Here is a 17,557-nt window from a genome sequence, read left to right as displayed (position 1 = left end):
AGTTGTCCGATACCACCGTTGTTTTCTCGCATGAAATAGGATGAAATGAGATGAATTATAATTAAAATTAAAAATTAAATAAAATATTATTAAAATATATTTTTTTAATATTATTTTTATTTTAAAATTTAAAAAATTAAATTATTTATTTTATTTTATGTAAAAATTTAAAAAAGTTATAATGATTAGATTAAATCAGATGAGATGAAATGAATTGAGAGTTATAAAAACAAACGAGTCTACGTGTGAAGTTAAATATGAATCGAGACCTCTACTTTTATGTAACATGAAATCATCATTTGTATCAAAAATCAAATATGCATTAAAATTATGTATTCCCACTTCTAGTTAGGGAAACTTTTACCGTGTGTATTTTTATGCAAAATTTTTAAATATATATATATATATCTCCTTATACTTAAAAACGATTATAAACATGAACAGTTACATAAATAGTGATTCGTTTTTTACACTTTTCATCTTGTGTCCCTCACTCTATCCTCGTCCCTCCTCACAGCAAAACCACAGCAAAATTACAGTATAATCACCGTACAAATCATCATCCAAATCACCAAATCAACATATAGGTTTCACACAAATCACAAACTTCGGCTGGAGCTTGGGAAGGAGGGAGAGTCCGTGAGAGAGTGGGCATGCATGAGGCGTAGATCAGGACCATGGATGGTTGGGGTAGGTCAATGGTGGCCAGAGGAGGCTCATGACAGTGGCTGAACACCGTGGGTGGCGGCGCACGGAGGTGGAAGTGGGAAAACCCGTGCGTGAGGGAGGTGGACTTCGTGGGGGCAAACGACAGGGAGATGGAGGCCGAGCTCACTGGAGGGGATGGCCAGTGGGAGGGGAGGCTACCGTGGAGGTGGTGGCGCCGAAAGATGGCGCACGGCGGTGCAACAACATCAAGTCCATTTAGGCTGTGCACAACTGAGAGAGAGGAAGAGAGAGCGTGAGAGAGGGAGACCGGTGTGGGGGGACTCGCCGGAGTGAGGTGGTGCCAATGTAAGGGGGCGGTGAGGCTCACCAGTGCACGGCAGTGCCGGGCTGGGCAGAGGAAGAATCGGCTTGGAGAGGGGGTAGCGTACCACGTACGTGTGAGTTGAGGGAGGAGAGAGAAAGGAGAGGGAAAAGTGAGGGAGAAAAAAGAGGTTCTGGATATTTATCCCAGTCCTTTCGTCTTGGAGTTTTTAAAATAATCTAACAGTAAAAGATTAAAATATTAATTTAAAAATACGTAAACATTAATTTAATTAAAAATACTAAAAAAAATTAAGGTAAAATATTATTTAAACTAACACATAGGAAGATTTGGGTTTAATAAAGTGCGGGAAAATACTGTGAAAAAAATTAGAAAACAGAACCCAAGAGAGCACAATCGTAATTATAACAAGTCATACAGGGGCATACGCGGCTCAGAAAGTGTCAAATAAAAATAAAATCATATAAATAATTAGAATTTTGAATATAATTTAAATTTCATAATATTCTAAATTAATTAAAATTATTTAAATAAAATGATTTTCTACCATTATAATATTTTTGGAGTTTCAAAATAAAAGAGACTTACTTTAATGATGAAAAAATGTGAGAACAATATAGAAATAAAAGATTCTGTATTTTTTTAGTACTCCCTAAGTTATTGAATAGTATGATTGAATTCTACAATTCATATATTTGGCTAAGAAAACTATTACTAGAATATTTAAAATCTTTTAATTTTCATATTACTCATATTATTGTAACATTTATTTTTGCAATTTTTGTATGAGTTTTTGTGGCTTTACATATAGACTGCTACTTTGGAGGAATTAACTCAGAATTTTACAATTGGGTTCTTTTTCGTTTCCTAACTATAATGTGTTTTTCTCTATTGATACATATTCTTTTGCACTCCAATACTTTGTTTTTCTCTATTGGTTTCGCTATTTTTAAATTTCATTTTACCACTTCTCGTTTTTTATTTTCTTCAGTTGGATTGCTTCGATTTATGTAGTGAAGTACTGTTATCATCACATAGATTCTCAACATTTTTTTTCACTTGTTACGTGCAGAAACTGAGTTCATAAAATATTCTCCATATACCACTTATTTTGCTTATAATATTTTTTTTTTTACAACACAAAGCATGTTTATATTTTATAAAACAACTTGTTTTGCATTCAACCGGGCAAATGTGCCTCGCACATTGCCTAACTGCTAGTGTATATATATATGTATATATATATATATATATATATATATATATGAGTACTGCGGGAGCTACCGCTGGCTCTAGCATATGTTTTTTGATGTGTTTTTTTTTCAGTTATTTTTTATAGAAATTTTTTTGAATATTTTCAAAAAATAAAATAAATTTAAAATATTATTAAAAAACACTTCCTTAATTATAAAGTAAAAAAAAAATTATTAAAAAATACTTCCTTAATCACGAAAAATATTTTTTATTTTACTTCATGATTAAATAAGTATTTTTGAATGATATCGTGATTTTTTTATTTATTTAAAATATTTAAAATTATTAAAAAAATCTACATCAAAAAAGAAATAAAAAAAATACATAAAAAAACATATGATAGAGCCAGAGTTAGCTCCTAGCGTCCAACGGTAGCTCTATCATTATTTATATATATATATATATATATATAAATTGTCATCATCATAGTCTCTTTCGGTGAGAATCGATGACTTTTTCTGAATGAAGGCGCCTTTATTTCAAACTAATGTACCTACTTTGATAGTGGATATCAGAAACATTGTTTGCTTGATTCCTGTCATTCCATTAACCATGCACCTTTTTTCTCATTATAATATGCTGCACTAAAAAAGCAATACCAATATCCTTTGCTTGGCATATATTACATTGTTTTGTTTGATTGATTCCTTTCCTATGCAGCATGCATAATATTCCAACGTTCCCACTTTTAGAGATGATGAAGAGAGATTTGTTAAGATTTCAGAGTTTGAATTGTTTTGTTTGCATTCTTCTCATCATTTTTGTTGAAGCTGATCTTGAAGTATTCTATATAAATTAAACCTTCTTGGTCTTGTAAAGTGCTTGCATGGCTTTTATGAGCATGCTTTCTCTTTACAACCCTAGCTACTAGACATGGATTGTAAATGATTTAGGTAGAAGACTGGGTGAGGGGTTGTGGGCCACCTACTTGGGCAAATGCATGTAGGAAATTATAAGCATCTTTATCCGTTAAATACGGAAAGGACGTACCGACATTGAATAATCTTCTCTTTCAAGTTTAAATCTGTCAATCACGTTCCTTCTCCCTATAAAAAAAGCTAAAGAATAAAAAAGAAAAAAGAACCAAACCACCAAAGTCGGGAAAAAGAAACACAAACAGTTCGGTGTGAAAAAACTTCAAAATTGAAAAACTAGTTTTTGCAATTTTGTTGTCTCTTGGAGTTAAAATTGAACCAATGTCAACAATTCATTTCATGGTATAATTAATTATGTCATATGATCTAAAAAATGTAAAATACTAAAGAAAGCTAGCCCTCCTCAAAACTAATGGAGGAGAATGGAAAGAGAGAGAGAGAAATCATATCATATTATTGCAAAATGAATCTGTAATTATACCAATTTTTATGGTGGATCCACCCACTATATCATGCTAAATAATTAAAACTCTATTATTGTAACATATATATATATATATATATTTATAGCCGCATTATGATCAAAATTATCATATAATTAGGGTAATATGAACTCAAGTGCAACTAGTACAAGTTCAAGTAAGCACGAATAGATAGACGGTCGCATTCGCTTATCAAAGATGCATTTGTATCAGCTTGTCACACACATTTCTCCAACATTCCAAGGCCACATATCCTTTCTCTTTATATTATTTTTTCGAGCTTCATATTACCTTTTTAGCATAAGCAAATAAGGGAGAGGGTAAAAATTAATGAATTGCTTATGAAAGTTAACAAATTGAAAAGATTTTATCCAGTGATTTATTTTAGGATTTCAAAGATGTAAAATTTAAACTCATATCGAAGTCTATTTGGTCTGAAATTAGAGCCCAAATCCTTGAAAGAAAAAAAGTCCTATCAGGATCTTGAAACCTATTAAGCCCATCACAATCATCAGAAGAAGCTAGCTATCATTAAAAGGCTTTCTTATTAAGTCGGGCTACTCTACTGTCCAGAATAGTCTATTCAATTTGACTGTTAGGCTAAATTTAATATTTTTTTTTAAATTTTTTTAATTGACATTTTTTTATCATTTTAAAATATTTTTAAAAAATATAAAAAAAAATATTAATACACAAATAGTTACTTTCTTAACTATTAAATAAAAAAAAAAACTAAAATACATAAGGTACCAAAATAATGGACAAATAGGCAAAGTAGTATTTTATTCTTATATTGTTAGCAAAAAAGACAACTCTGAACTTTGCCTTTTTGCATACTGTACCCTCCTTACCAAGGGAAACAAAAGAAAGAAAATAATTAAAAAAATATATTATTCTTGCCTTCGTATTGATTACCCAACAGACGGTCCACAGCCATTCGTCTCATAATTTATTATTGATCTCTTAAGATCTACAATCTTTTTTTTTTTTCTCATTTTATATTTCATCAATCTCTAATCATAAGGATTCATATGATTTGCTTAAAAAAAAAATAAAGGATTCATATGATTTTTCATTTAAATGATTGACTTATAAAATTATTCGAAAATATGTTGTATCAAGACTAATAATGGCAAAATCCAAAACAAAAAATAATGCTGTTAATAATGAAAAATTCTATAGACTACATCACAACCTCATTTTCATCTTACTATATAAGATGTGGTATATTTATTATCATTAGATGATATTTTATTAGATAATTTTTTTATCATTTAATGATGATAAATGTGTCACATTTGACATAATAGAATGCGAGCGAGATGAGAATGTGGTATATAGTATTATTCACTCGTAATTGTACGTCTCAACGCAACAATTGGGCAGAAATTCCTAAGGCCAATCAAACGATGGATGATGAAGTACAAACCATGTCTTCTTTGATTTAATAAATAAGCACAAAATTAGGTCAAATTAATCTTCCAACCATCACCAACCATGCCCCTTCTATTATGCACTAATCAATCTCCCTATACAACACCTCAGTTAGATCATTGATGGAATGGTCCACAAATTCAAACTAATGCTCTGCTTTTCTCATTTTAGCACTTTCTGGCTCTAGATAGTGAAAAGGCTAGCTACGTGCCTTTCTCTTAGCCACATATTGAAATATAAACAAGTCCACGAATAGAATGCCAGCTTTGAGTGCCAGAAACGTCTCAACAAAAAACGAGAAAAATATCTGGCTGTGATCAACAACTGAGGAAAATAAAAGAGATAATATGGTCATGCAAACAAATTACATAAATATAGACAGATGTGATAAGAAAAGCAATAATTCAGGAAATTAGGAAAAAAAATAGGAAATTATGTTGAAACTGGACAAAATAATAGTAATAACAAGGAGACAAGGAAACGTTACCCATGCAGAACAACCTGTACAAACCTGTTAAGTAGTGCCAAACATATCTTTCTAACCAAAGCAGAGAACGAGGACAGCACATATCCACGAGTCGTCCTAGGCGAATGGTCAACGACAACGAGAGTTACAGTAGTTTAGTGTTGATTTAGTATTTTCTCAGGAGAAACAAAAAAAAAAAAAAAAAAGAAAAAAAGAAAAGAAAGGAAAAACTAGCTCTGCTGGCGGGTAACGTCGGTTGTAGTTGGCAGAAGTTCACATGGTTCCCACTTAGAACCATTGAAACGTAGGGGAAGAGGAGGAATTAAAAGCAGTACCCAGAAATGAAACTGAGAATTTAGAAGGATCAAGAACAGCCACGACCAGAATTTTCAGAAATTTAGCAAATCAGGGCGTTTTATCTGCACTCTGTTGGGAAAATCATTTTGTAGTGTTTGAATGGACGGGTCTACAAGAAGAATCTTGCTAAAAGTCATTGTCCTTGGCGATAGTGGGTACGATTTTGAAATTTCTTTCTTTCTTTCTTTGTTTCTTTTCGTTCATTTTCTCATTTTCTTTGGGTGGTTTGAGTACTGATTTTCATTACGTATTTGGCAATATATATTACTTTTCATGAACATTTCCTAAAGTTATGAATTTCCTCTTGGTGATAATCAGGGTGGGAAAGACATCTATGATGAATCAGTATCCTTTACCTCTTAACACATGGTCTTTGCTTTGAGTATGGTTTAAATTCTACCCTTTTTTTTTGACACACATATGCTGCTGCCCCTGCATGCACTACATTAGAGCATTTGGAATCCACTAGCAGGCTGTTTAATTCATTAACTGCTTGATCAGATATGTCCATAAAAAGTTCAGCCCACACTATAAATCTACTATTGGTGCTGATTTTGTCACAAAGGAACTGCAGATTGATGATAAACAGGTCACTTTGCAGGTAGTTTTCGTGCAGAGAAACATTCTCCTTGATTTTTCTTCTCATTTCAACGGAGTATTATAGCAATTCTTTCTTGTAAAATTGGTTTCAAGCAATTGTTTGGCAGATTTGGGACACAGCAGGCCAGGAAAGGTTTCAAAGTCTAGGGGCTGCATTTTATAGAGGCGCAGAATGTTGTGTTCTTGTATATGATGTAAATGTATTTAGATCATTTGAAACACTAAATACTTGGCGTGAAGAGTTTCTCAAACAGGTCTGACGATGCTTCTCTTGCTTCATTGTTTTTCTAGTTAATTGCTGATTTATAAACAAAGCTTATTATGCTGGTTCAATGTATAATTACTGAAAGCTTTCTTCTTATCCTGCATACTAAAGGTGCAAAGGATTTATATGCTCGTACTTCATTTTGTTAATTTTTTTAATTCAAATGGAGGAGGTTGTGATATAGCTGATGGCACAGAATCTATCCTCTGCTCACTGGCATAATTGAATTGTGATCATTCTTTTGAGGTATCATGGGTCATGTTTGCATAATTTTAGAATGTGAAAAGTGTCATGTGATATTAGATCCTGCCGAACACGCGATCATCTGGACATAATACATCAAAATTAGTAGGTTAAAGAGGAAATCTCTCTATAGTGTCCATATTACTTGGCCAAAATTCTTAAGCTCAATGACACTATTTCAAGGCAAATCTCTGTAACTTCGTGAAAAAAACTCAACAGCCACCAGCTGTGATGTTTGCTGCTTCATAGAAATATTGCAACTGGAAGCTATGAAATTCTGTCACATCCTATCCAAACATATGGATTTTTTTTTTCCTGTAAAACTGCAAAGATTATCATTATTGGTATCATTCTTAACCAAAGAGGGATTACTTCATTAATTTGTGATGCAATTTCCTGACATGATGTTAAGAATGTAGATAGTATGCAATATGTGTTGTAGTTATTCTGTGTCTAGAGATCCTTCTCTTGCTCTTTATTACCGGCATATTTGATTATGGTATGTACTCATCCTCATTTGACACCAGGCAGATCCAGCTGAACCCAACAACTTTCCCTTCATATTGCTTGGAAATAAGATTGATCTAGATGGTGGAAACAGCCGAGTGGTATGGACATGGATGCATCTCTAACACTTGTTGCACTTGTTCTTGGCATATAATTTTAAGACAACCAGCGGTGCAGGTTTCTGAAAGGCAAGCAAAGGAGTGGTGTGATTCCAGGGGAAATATAGCATACTTTGAGACCTCAGCAAAAGAGGGCTACAATGTGGATGAAGCATTTCTCTGTGTTGCAAGAACTGCACTAGCTAATGAACAAGGATGTGATCTGGACAAGTAAGTACAAACCTGGGGACTAATAACTTCAATTTCTTACCAATTCTGTACTAGGTTAAGTACTGTGAGAGAATATGCTGGTTTTAGATATGTGTATTCTTGGATCATGTCTGTGCAGCGGCCTGCAATCCATAAATGAAGATGCATTCTTCATGTCTATGATCAGACTTGTAAATGATGTTTACTTCTTTCATACTATAACTATACTATCAATTGATAGGGTTCAGATTCACTTCTCTGCAAGAACTATGCAATATTTTTGTTCTTTTTTATTCTGAGTAAAGTTCTTGTACTACTGAATTCTTATACTCTTCTAGCAATTCTCTCAAGGGCAGCTTTCATTTGTGTTCATTCTGCAGTTACTTTCTGGGAATGTCAGAATCTCTATCAGATATTGAAAGGAAAGGATTTTGTGCTTGCTAAAGTTGGTTTACATCTATTTCAAGCTTTTGGGATTGTTATGATTTTTTTATCACTTTTGTTATTATGATCAATTTTGTTGATAGGAAATGATGTTAGATCCTTTTCATGTAATTTAGCTATAGTTGTAAGGCTTTTAACTTTTATTCATTTTGCTGCTTAAAAGACAAAGCAGTCAAGTTCGTGTGATGCCAGTGCTAAATAAACATCAAAGCATACTGTATTATGCTTTAAATGACTTCATTACTGTTCTTTTTCTTTTCTTTTTCCTTACTCTTTCTTGACAACAGATGTACAACCAAAAACACCCAAAAAATTATAACTAAAAATGATAAATGTAAGAAAATGTGCAATCTCTTACAAGTATGGAAATTTAGGATACGAGACATTTTAATCGAGTTTTTTTTTTTAAAAAAAAAAAAATTAAACATAGAAAATGAGTTATTCAATATTTTAAAAATTTATAAAAACAATAAGAGCAATGTTATACATTAGCCACTATTCATTCCCACACTCCACACCTAATAATTTTTTTTTCATATGGTATGGAATAGTAAATAGTGACTGATGAGAAGAATTTTTCAAACAATAACAAATTCTAAAAGAATCCACTTCATGCGTCATTCTCATGAATAAAATTTTTTGAACTATTAATTTGCAATTTATAAATAATTATTTTTTGCAATTAAAAATTTTCTCTATTACTGAAGCCGGTAATTACAACAATATTTCTAAAAATAAAAAGTGTGGGTGACAATGAAGGGAGAAGGACTAATCTAATTAAAAAAAAAAAAATTCCCTCAAATTCTTGGGTGAAATAGAAATAGATAGTGGGAATATCATAGAAATAGAAAGTGCTAATATCATTTATATTTTATTTAATTCTATCTAAAATATTTATATAAAAATTAATAAATACTGACCCCATTTTATGTGTATATCCCCTCTCTTCTTCAAACACCAACCTTACTATAAAACGGAAAAAAAAAAAAAAAAATTGCATTGACCGTAGGATTAGGATATCACCATTTGAACTTTGAACGGCCATGATCTTCTGATAAATTTATATCAACATCCAGTCCCCCAAAAAAATCACACAAACGTATATTCTCTGATTTAGGAAAATATCCAGAGGAGAGGAAAAAAAAAAAAAAAAAAAATTCCCCTTCTCTCCAATGGCGTTCTCTGCAATTTCTACCCGTTGCCCCTTTTTTCTTCCTCTACCCCAGAACCCCCATCAAGTTCTTCACCTCAAAACTCAGTTTCTTTTAGGTTTTCACAGTCAAAACTAAACGGTCGCAAACCCATATCGATTCGAGCAGTTTCGGTTTCAGGTACTCCTTTTTCCTTTACCATTTTGTATATACTTTCAATGATCTATTTTTCAATTCCTTCGTTTATATTTTCTATCTGAAGTTAAATCGAAATTAATATGTGATTGGTTATATTTTATTGTGAATTATACGGTATGATGTGCTTTACTGGCTGATTATTAATTTCTGTTTATTAAAAAAATCCGGATTTAAATATGGAGAACTGTGAGTCGAGCTCGTATTTGAGATTCCTTTGCTTGAAACTGAAATAGATATTTCGCAATTGCAGTTAAATGGATTGAGAATATATGCTGAATCAATCTTTATTTAAAATTTGTAATTAGTTTGTCGCATACAGCACTGCCTTCATGATTGTTATCATTATTGTTGTTTTTTGATAAGTAAGAAGTATTATTATTGTTAATATCATTTTTGTTTAGATTTCTAGCTGTGCATGATTATAATCATATTAAGTACCTTCCACATTTCAGCTGCTCCTACATCTGAGGGCACCACACCTGCGATTTCGCTCACTGATAATGCACTGAAGCACTTGAATAAGATGAGGTCTGATCGTAATGAAGATTTGTGCTTGAGAATTGGTGTTAAGCAGGGTGGATGCTCTGGCATGTCTTATACAATGGAATTTGAAAATAGAGCAAATAAGCGACCGGACGATTCCATCATTGAATATAATGGTTTTGTGATTGGTACGCCTATATACTCTCATTTGCATGTGAGGATGTATATCATAAGTCATTGTATGCTCTACAGTTTGTATCATGATGTATACCATAAGTCAGAGAGACACAAGATATACCAGAGAGACACCTGAGTAGGACTAGTTTAAGTGTCCTTATATAGTATCTTGTGAATATCAGCAAACTTGGTTATGGGGAAAAGGAGGGGTGGCTTAAGAATGTGCCGTAATTAATAACAATGAATTATATGGGGTTCCAACACTTTGGCACTAAATTGATCTCTTAATTATTTCTTTAGTATTACTATATTATCATCACAATATGATCATCTTGCTTTTCTCTGAATTTTGGAAGTTATTGCATCTTTTCATGTTGAGGAACTTGGATACACCTCGACATATGTGGTGGTTTGGGGGGGGGGGGGGGGGGACACAACTCTTTCGTTCATAAGTTTAAAAGTGTTCTGACGTGGCAAGATTAATTGATACCAGGCTATACAAATATCAAACTGTCTGCACATTTCAAACACCGGAATGCCACTTCATGTACTAGATTTTGTGACATGGTCCCACATATTAATCTTTTTTGAAATTGTTACTTTAGATGGGTAATTTCCTTTTTCCTTTTGTTTTGGCAGTTTGTGATCCAAAGAGCCTTCTTTTCGTATTTGGGATGCAGTTAGACTACAGTGATGCTCTGATTGGCGGAGGCTTCTCCTTTAAGAACCCAAATGCTACACAAACTTGTGGCTGTGGTAAATCCTTTGCCGCAGAGATGTGAAAGTACATGTAAAACAACTGAACTGGGAGTAAAATAGATTATATGTAAGAATTAATAAAAAATATTATATTATCAATTACTGTTAAGTTATGAATGGACCTTTTGCACCGAATTATGAAAAAAGAAATGTATAATGATAAGCATTTTTCTCTAGTTCCAAATAGGTTGATTTGTTTATCCTTGTCCATTTCATGTTACTGTAGGCTGCGGCATATTTTTGAACTCACATCATATGATTGCATAACCACCATTTACGTATATGTGCAAGGCTTTTGAATCTGGGAAATTAGTTCATTGAAACCTCAAATGCTCTTTCAATGCTGCCTCAAAACTGCACCTGTGTTGTAGATATTGTTCCGTTACTCTTTAATTCCATCCTTGACCTAATTGTTAATGCTCAATCATGAGGAACTGTTTTTAGTTCTATAAGCTAATTGCTATATGTCTGCCAGTGGGATCCTCTATTTCTTCATCTTTCGCTCACAAAAGAACAATAGCAGAGCATTACTGTGACCTTTTCTAGCATAAAATCTTTCAAACATGTTTCGTTTGCTGCCTTCACTGATCTTCACAAAACATATCTGAATCTTCTCTATTGCTTTCCCATATAGTTAATCTTCGTTGTTCGAGTGAATTGTTAATAATTTACTGTGACAGTTTCCTTACATTGAATTTACATCTTACCCAACTTATGCTTACCACTGGAACAACTTTGCACGATCTGGGAGTGTATCAACTTAATGACATTACAAATATTTTTTCAAAGAGAAACATTGAATTGAAAGAAGCAGAGGCAGAGTTTTACAAACTCAAACATTCAGGTATATATCCAGATGAATTACAGAAACAAGCACCCCTCATATAAACTTCCCTACTGGTGAAACCATGAAATATGCAGCACAAACCGAATCGGGGAGGTCTTACATGCCTCCGGGTCTGCACTCTGCTCTTTACGTTATATGTTCCCTAAAGCATCACGACTTAATGACATTGCCTTCTGCACTAGATCTGCAGATCTTGAATTATAATACTGAGCAGGAACAGCAGCAGTGGGAGCAGCCTCCTGAACATTGCGTTCAAACCAACTTAAAACCAATATCATTTCACATATTTCTTTCTCCCTTGGCGAGAGACATTACAATTGTTTTTTCACTAGAGAACCAAACAGGATACTTTCCCATTGAGAAACATGTTCTCTAAATCTTTAAAAATAGAAAAAAAGAGTGGTTCTACCTTCAGGTTGAGATGTAAGGTACGGCAGCCCTACATCTTTTGTGCCTTCGTAACCATTCGCAATCGTCCTTGAAGGGTCGGGATTAGATTTGGTTCCATCGTCCTCATGCTCTGGTGACAGCATACATGGGTTTTCAAGAGTCCACATGATAATATCTATAGGTGAGATGGTTATTTTATTTACAAAAGAATCTTAAAAGAACATAGGATAACATTTTAAAAAAAAAAAAAAAAATCTCAAAATAAACTCTTATGCTGACCAAGCATTTTATTTAATGAATGAAAATAATGCTAATTAAATAAGACATCACAAAATCTAAAATAAACAAATAAATAAATAAATAAATACCTTTCTCTTGATCATCATGCGGTGCGATTTTTGATGGATTGTTGTTGGGCGAGGTCGTACTGCTTTCACTTGGTCTATAAGAAGATGTCTGGACCTCTTCAGTTGCATTCCTGTTTGAAGGGTCAGAAGTTTGGGTTCCGCCATTGTCTTCATGCTCGACGTTCGACAACAGTTCTGCATTCCCAAGAGTGAACATAATCATCATCTATAAAACTGAGATGCGAATTGAATTGCGATCTAGATATTAAACACTTCTTGCTATCATAAGAAATAATTGACAGGTTAACAAATCACATTCCTAGTTTATAAAATGAAAATAATACAAATTAAATATTAGAACGGAAAACTAATTAAAATAAATAAATTAAACAATAAACTTGAAACTGCATGCGCGCATTGTGCATGTTATCATAATAGGCACTACCTTTCTTCTCCTTTTCATTCGATGGAGTTGTTTTTGGAACGTTAATGTCGAACGTCGCATTTTCATGACCTACAGGTTGAGATTTGCACGATGGGTCATTTTTTGAATGATCTAACCCAAAATCGCAATCGTTTTTTAAGGTTAGGAACTTGGGATAATATTGGATTCTGCACCGACCTCTAAAGTCTTGCAATTTTCTATCTTGGTATTTTATAGTACAAAAAAGAAAAATACATAAATAAAAAATAAAAAAGAAATTCCCATGTTAAGAAGAAATTATTGTATTAATTTATATAAAATGAATATATTTCAAATTAAATGAAAAATCAGAATATCTAAAATAATTTTTTTTTTGAAAAAAAAAAAAAAATCTCCTCTAACTATTTTCTCTCCAATTAGGGTGCTAACGGCCTAGGTGGTGGAGGTCAGCTGTTCCTAACTCTGGCGGGGAAACTATTGAGTCTCTGTTTACTGAGGTATACAGAGGGTGGTGGTATGGATGGATTGGAGAATATGTGGGAGAAATTGAAGCTGGGCGATGAGGAGAGCGAGTCCATCGAAATCCCTTCATATGACAATGATGAGTTGAAGAATCTGGGGGAGAGGAGCCTGCTAGGGAAGATCTTTGCAGAACGTAGGATTGGGAAGGAGGTCATCAGAACTACTATAGAGAAGATCTGGAAGGTTTGTACTCTGACCTTTCGAGCAGTGGTGGAACCAGGAATTTGTTGGGGGGTGCGAGCAAAGCTAAAACTAAAATAAAATATTTTTTATTCTATTTTTAAGTTAAAATAATTTATAAGATCAAAATAATTTTGTAGAAGGTGACCAAGATAATTTTTTAGAGAGGGGGCCAACATAAGACGAGATTAATATAATCCTATTAAGTCATAAAAAAATAATATATATATTTTCAAACTTTGGGGGGGCCACGCCCCTTCATAGGTCCGCTGTTGCTTTCGAGAACTGGGTAATAACTGCTTTGTTATTTCTTTTGCCAATCGGAGAGATAAGGCGAAGGTGATGAGGGGGTGTCTATGGTTGTTTGACAACCAACTGCTTGCGTTAATGCCATATGAGGGGAAGGCCCAAATCCACTTGATGGAATTCTTCAAACAGAGTTTCTGGATCCAAATGCACAATTTACTATTGGATTGTATGGATCATAGAATGAGAAAGAAGTTGGGAGAATCCATGGGGACAGTAACAGAGGTGGAAGTCCAGAAGGAGGATGTAGTATGGGGGAAGTATTTGAGGGTTAAGGTGGAACTGGACATCAGAAGGAGTTCAGGGAGAGGGAGAATAATCAATCTACAGGGGGAAAAGATGTGGATCCCTTTTCAATATGAGAGGTTACCGATGATTTGCCTGAAATGAGGGTGTATTGTGCAATGGGTCAAAGGGGTGTTTGAATGATAAAGGGGGATCATGCCAGTATGGTCCCTGGTTGAGAGCAAAAATGGTAGGGAGGAGTCGAACTAAAAAGGTGAGAAAATAGGCGGAGGAAGAGGAAGAGGAGAGCTTTGCTCCTGAAAATAGTGAGAATAATGATGGAATTCAAGTTACTGGGCTAAAGAAAATTCAAAGTGAAGTTGAGAGGGTGACAAATGAGGGTAGAGAATGGGGCCATAAACTGGGGAGGGAGGAAGGGATACATGACTCTGTAAATACTCCTATAGCCGAAGACAATCTACTTAGCTATGAGGGGTCTGTTGAGGAAATCTGAGGGTGCAAGAAACAAGAGAATATGATGGAGGGCAGGTGGTTAGGGGTAAAGGTAGGGGAAGAAATTGGAAAGGGAGAGCTAGAGGGGAGGGTATTATAGGTGATTTCAAATCAGTACTCTAAAAAAGAATGAGTGAAGGTAGGGATGGGAGTGGCCTTGAGAAGGAGAGTAAGAAAAAGATGAAGAGGGGGAACAACCCTCGGACAGTTTAGGACCTTTGCGGTTTAGTAAAGATAAATAAGCCCAGTATTGTGTTTCTTATGGAAGAAATGATCAAGGCAGGGAGGGGGAAGCTTTAAAAAAAAGACTGGAGATGGAGGGTTGTCTAGTAGTGGAGCCTGTTCGGAAAAGAGGTGGATTAGCTTTATTTTGGGGGTAGAGGCATTAATCTAGAAATTGTTCACTATTCTCAATGGCATATAAGCAGTATAATTAGGGGTGATGGAGGTAAAAATAATTGAAACTTTACTGGTTTCTAGGAGCATCTTGATGCCTCGAAGAGGAAGATTTCATGGGAGTTATTAGCTTCTTAGGAGCTTAAGAAAGGTGAGGCTTGGTGTATTGTAGGGGACTTTAATGATATTTTAATACAAGAGGGGAAAAGAAAGGGTAATCTGAGAGATGAAAAAGGAATGGGACAATTCAGAGAGTTGTTGATAGAAAAAAATCTCATTGACTTAGGGTATGTAGGCTGCCCTTTCACATGGAGCAATAAACATGGGGACCACACCTTCACTAAGGAAAGATTAGACAAATTTGTAGCTAATCATGAATGGAGGGATATGTTTAAAAGGGTGAAGGTGATGAACTTATCAACCATATGCTCTGACCATAGGCTTGGTTTGCTTGAGGCAAGGGATACACCTTTTGTGGTTGGAAGGAGAGAGAGGAGATTCTTTTTTGAAACTTCATGGGTAAAAGATGAGGAGTGTGAGGAGGTGGTGGGGGAGGGGGGAGGGGGGATGAGATATACAAAGGTGTATTTATGAGCCTATGAGTAGGATTCAGAGGCTTCTAAAATCATGTAGTGGAAAATTAAAGGAGTGGGCCAGAGATAAGGAAAAGGAAAGAGGGAAGGAAATAGACAGATTATCTGAGGAAATAAAGCTGTTGTAAGATAATGAGAGGCCAAGCAATACCGAAGTGATCAAAGGGTTACAAAAACAGGTGGGGAATTTGTTAGTTCAGGAGGATTTGAAATGGAGACAAAGGGCCAAGAAAAACTAGTATAAACTTGGTGATAAAAACAACGAGTTTTTTCATGCATGTGCCTCTTAGAGAAGGAAAAGGAACCAGATTAAACAGGTAGTGGATACTAATGACAGGCTATGGGAGAAACAAGAGGATATTGAAGAGGCATTTTTTAATCACTTTCAACAAGTATACCAATCCACATCTCCATTGAGTGGGGTTATTGAATCTTGTCTGTTAGCAATGGAGAGTAGTATTACAAATGAGATGAATAAAGACCTGCAGAGAGAGTTTACTAGAGAAGAGGTGGAAGTTGCTGTGCACCAGATTGGGCCCTTGAAATCTCCAAGCCCAGATGGTTTTGAAGCCTCTTTCTATCAAAATTACTGGAAGGTAGTGGAGGAAGAGGTGATAGAGGCAGTGCTTAGCTTTCTTAGAGGAGAGGGAGATTTGAAGACAATGAACCATACTCATGTGGTTTTGATTCCTAAGATAAAGGAGCCAATAAATGTGAGGGATTTTAGGCCAATTAGTCTTTGCAATGTGTTTTATAAAATCATTGTAAAGACTCTTGCTAACAGACTTAAGGGAGTGCTTAGCCATGTGATATCACTGAATCAAAGTGTATTTATACCTAGGAGGCTTATTACAGACAATATCATTGCAGCTTATGAGATACTCCGTTCTATGAAATTAAAGAAAAGGAGAGTATGGCCTTAAAGCTCGATATTTCAAAAGCATATGGTAGAGTTGAGTGAAATTTCTTAAGGGCAGTGATGTTAAAAATGGGCTTTGGTGAAAGATGGGTGGGCTTAATAATGCATTGTGTACAATTAGTTTCCTATGCCATAGTTGTAAATGGTAAACCTGGTAGTTCCTTTGTTCCAACTCGAGGGTTAAGGCAAGGAGACCCCTTATCTCCCTACCTTTTCCTTCTGTGTGCAGAGGGACTAAGTACCCTTATAACCAAGATGAAAGAAAGGGAGAATTGAGAGGAGTTTCTGTTGCTAGAGGTGGGACTCGAGTAACACATCTGCTCTTTGTAGATGACTGCTTGGTGTTTGGGCAGGCTTCTTGGCAGGAATGGTTGAAGATTAAAGAATTACTTGAGATCTAGGAGAAAGCCTATGGGCAAAGTTTGAATAGGCAGAAAACTTTATTGTTTTTCAGTTCAAATATAAGAAAGATATAAGGAAAAGGATCAGGCTTGATGTTGGAGTTGGAATCCAAAACAGTTGTGAAAAATATTTGGGTTTACCTGTGATGGTGGGAAAATCTCAATATAACACTTTCAAAGTATAAAGGATAAGGTGTGAAACAAAATAAGCAACTGGAAAAATCGTTTCCTCTCACCTTTTGGTAAAGAAGTATTGTTGAAGGCTGTGGTACAAGCTATCCCAACTTACCATATGAATGTATTTAAACTCCCAGTGAAACTATGTAAGGAAATATCTGCTTTAATGGCTAAGTTCTGGCGGGGTTTCTAGAAAAATGAAAGAAGAATTCAATGGAAGAGCTGGGCAAAGATGCGAGTTGCAAAATCAGAGGGGGAAATGGGTTTTAGAGAGCTTCAAAACTTTAATACTCGCCTACTTGCAAAGTAGTGTTGGGGGGTTT

The 17,557-nt window shown here is 34.7% G+C and overlaps 2 protein-coding genes across 3 annotated transcripts; both read left to right on the top strand.

Moving 5' to 3' along the window:
* Window positions 1–5,626: 5,626 nt before the first annotated feature.
* On the top strand, window positions 5,627–8,470 carry LOC121252066 (ras-related protein Rab7). 2 transcript variants are annotated; one of them, XM_041151535.1, is made up of 7 exons: window positions 5,627–6,014; window positions 6,150–6,204; window positions 6,361–6,460; window positions 6,567–6,713; window positions 7,495–7,575; window positions 7,652–7,803; window positions 8,163–8,470. In XM_041151535.1, exons 2-7 carry the CDS (start codon window positions 6,152–6,154, stop codon window positions 8,224–8,226), a joined length of 597 nt encoding a protein of 198 aa, XP_041007469.1. In that variant the 5' UTR covers window positions 5,627–6,014; window positions 6,150–6,151; the 3' UTR covers window positions 8,227–8,470. The 2 variants fall into 2 exon arrangements, with proteins under 2 accessions (XP_041007469.1, XP_041007468.1); XM_041151534.1 differs by having other exon boundaries at window positions 5,632–6,014; window positions 6,178–6,204.
* An 852-nt stretch (window positions 8,471–9,322) lies between these two features.
* Window positions 9,323–11,072, top strand: LOC121252438 (iron-sulfur assembly protein IscA, chloroplastic-like). The gene is given in 4 exon segments (XM_041152075.1): window positions 9,323–9,429; window positions 9,432–9,557; window positions 10,028–10,246; window positions 10,875–11,072. Coding segments are annotated over 4 exon segments (519 nt in total). The 5' UTR covers window positions 9,323–9,398; the 3' UTR covers window positions 11,018–11,072.
* The last annotated feature ends 6,485 nt before the right edge of the window (window positions 11,073–17,557 follow it).

The sequence above is a fragment of the Juglans microcarpa x Juglans regia genome, chromosome 2S, assembly GCF_004785595.1.
Source record: "Juglans microcarpa x Juglans regia isolate MS1-56 chromosome 2S, Jm3101_v1.0, whole genome shotgun sequence".
In the NCBI taxonomy this organism is placed as follows: domain Eukaryota; kingdom Viridiplantae; phylum Streptophyta; class Magnoliopsida; order Fagales; family Juglandaceae; genus Juglans; species Juglans microcarpa x Juglans regia.
Note: the sequence above shows the minus strand (reverse complement) of the source record. Positions and strands in the feature narration are given on the sequence as shown.

Excerpts from the sequence above, each read along its gene's own strand:
- LOC121252066 (XM_041151534.1), top strand. The coding sequence starts at position 5,959 with ATGGACGGGTCTACAAGAAGAATCTTGCTAAAAGTCATTGTCCTTGGC. Across the intron at positions 6,205-6,360 it reads AAGACATCTATGATGAATCA|ATATGTCCATAAAAAGTTCA; the intron begins GTATCCTTTACC and ends CTGCTTGATCAG. Across the intron at positions 7,576-7,651 it reads ATGGTGGAAACAGCCGAGTG|GTTTCTGAAAGGCAAGCAAA; the intron begins GTATGGACATGG and ends CCAGCGGTGCAG.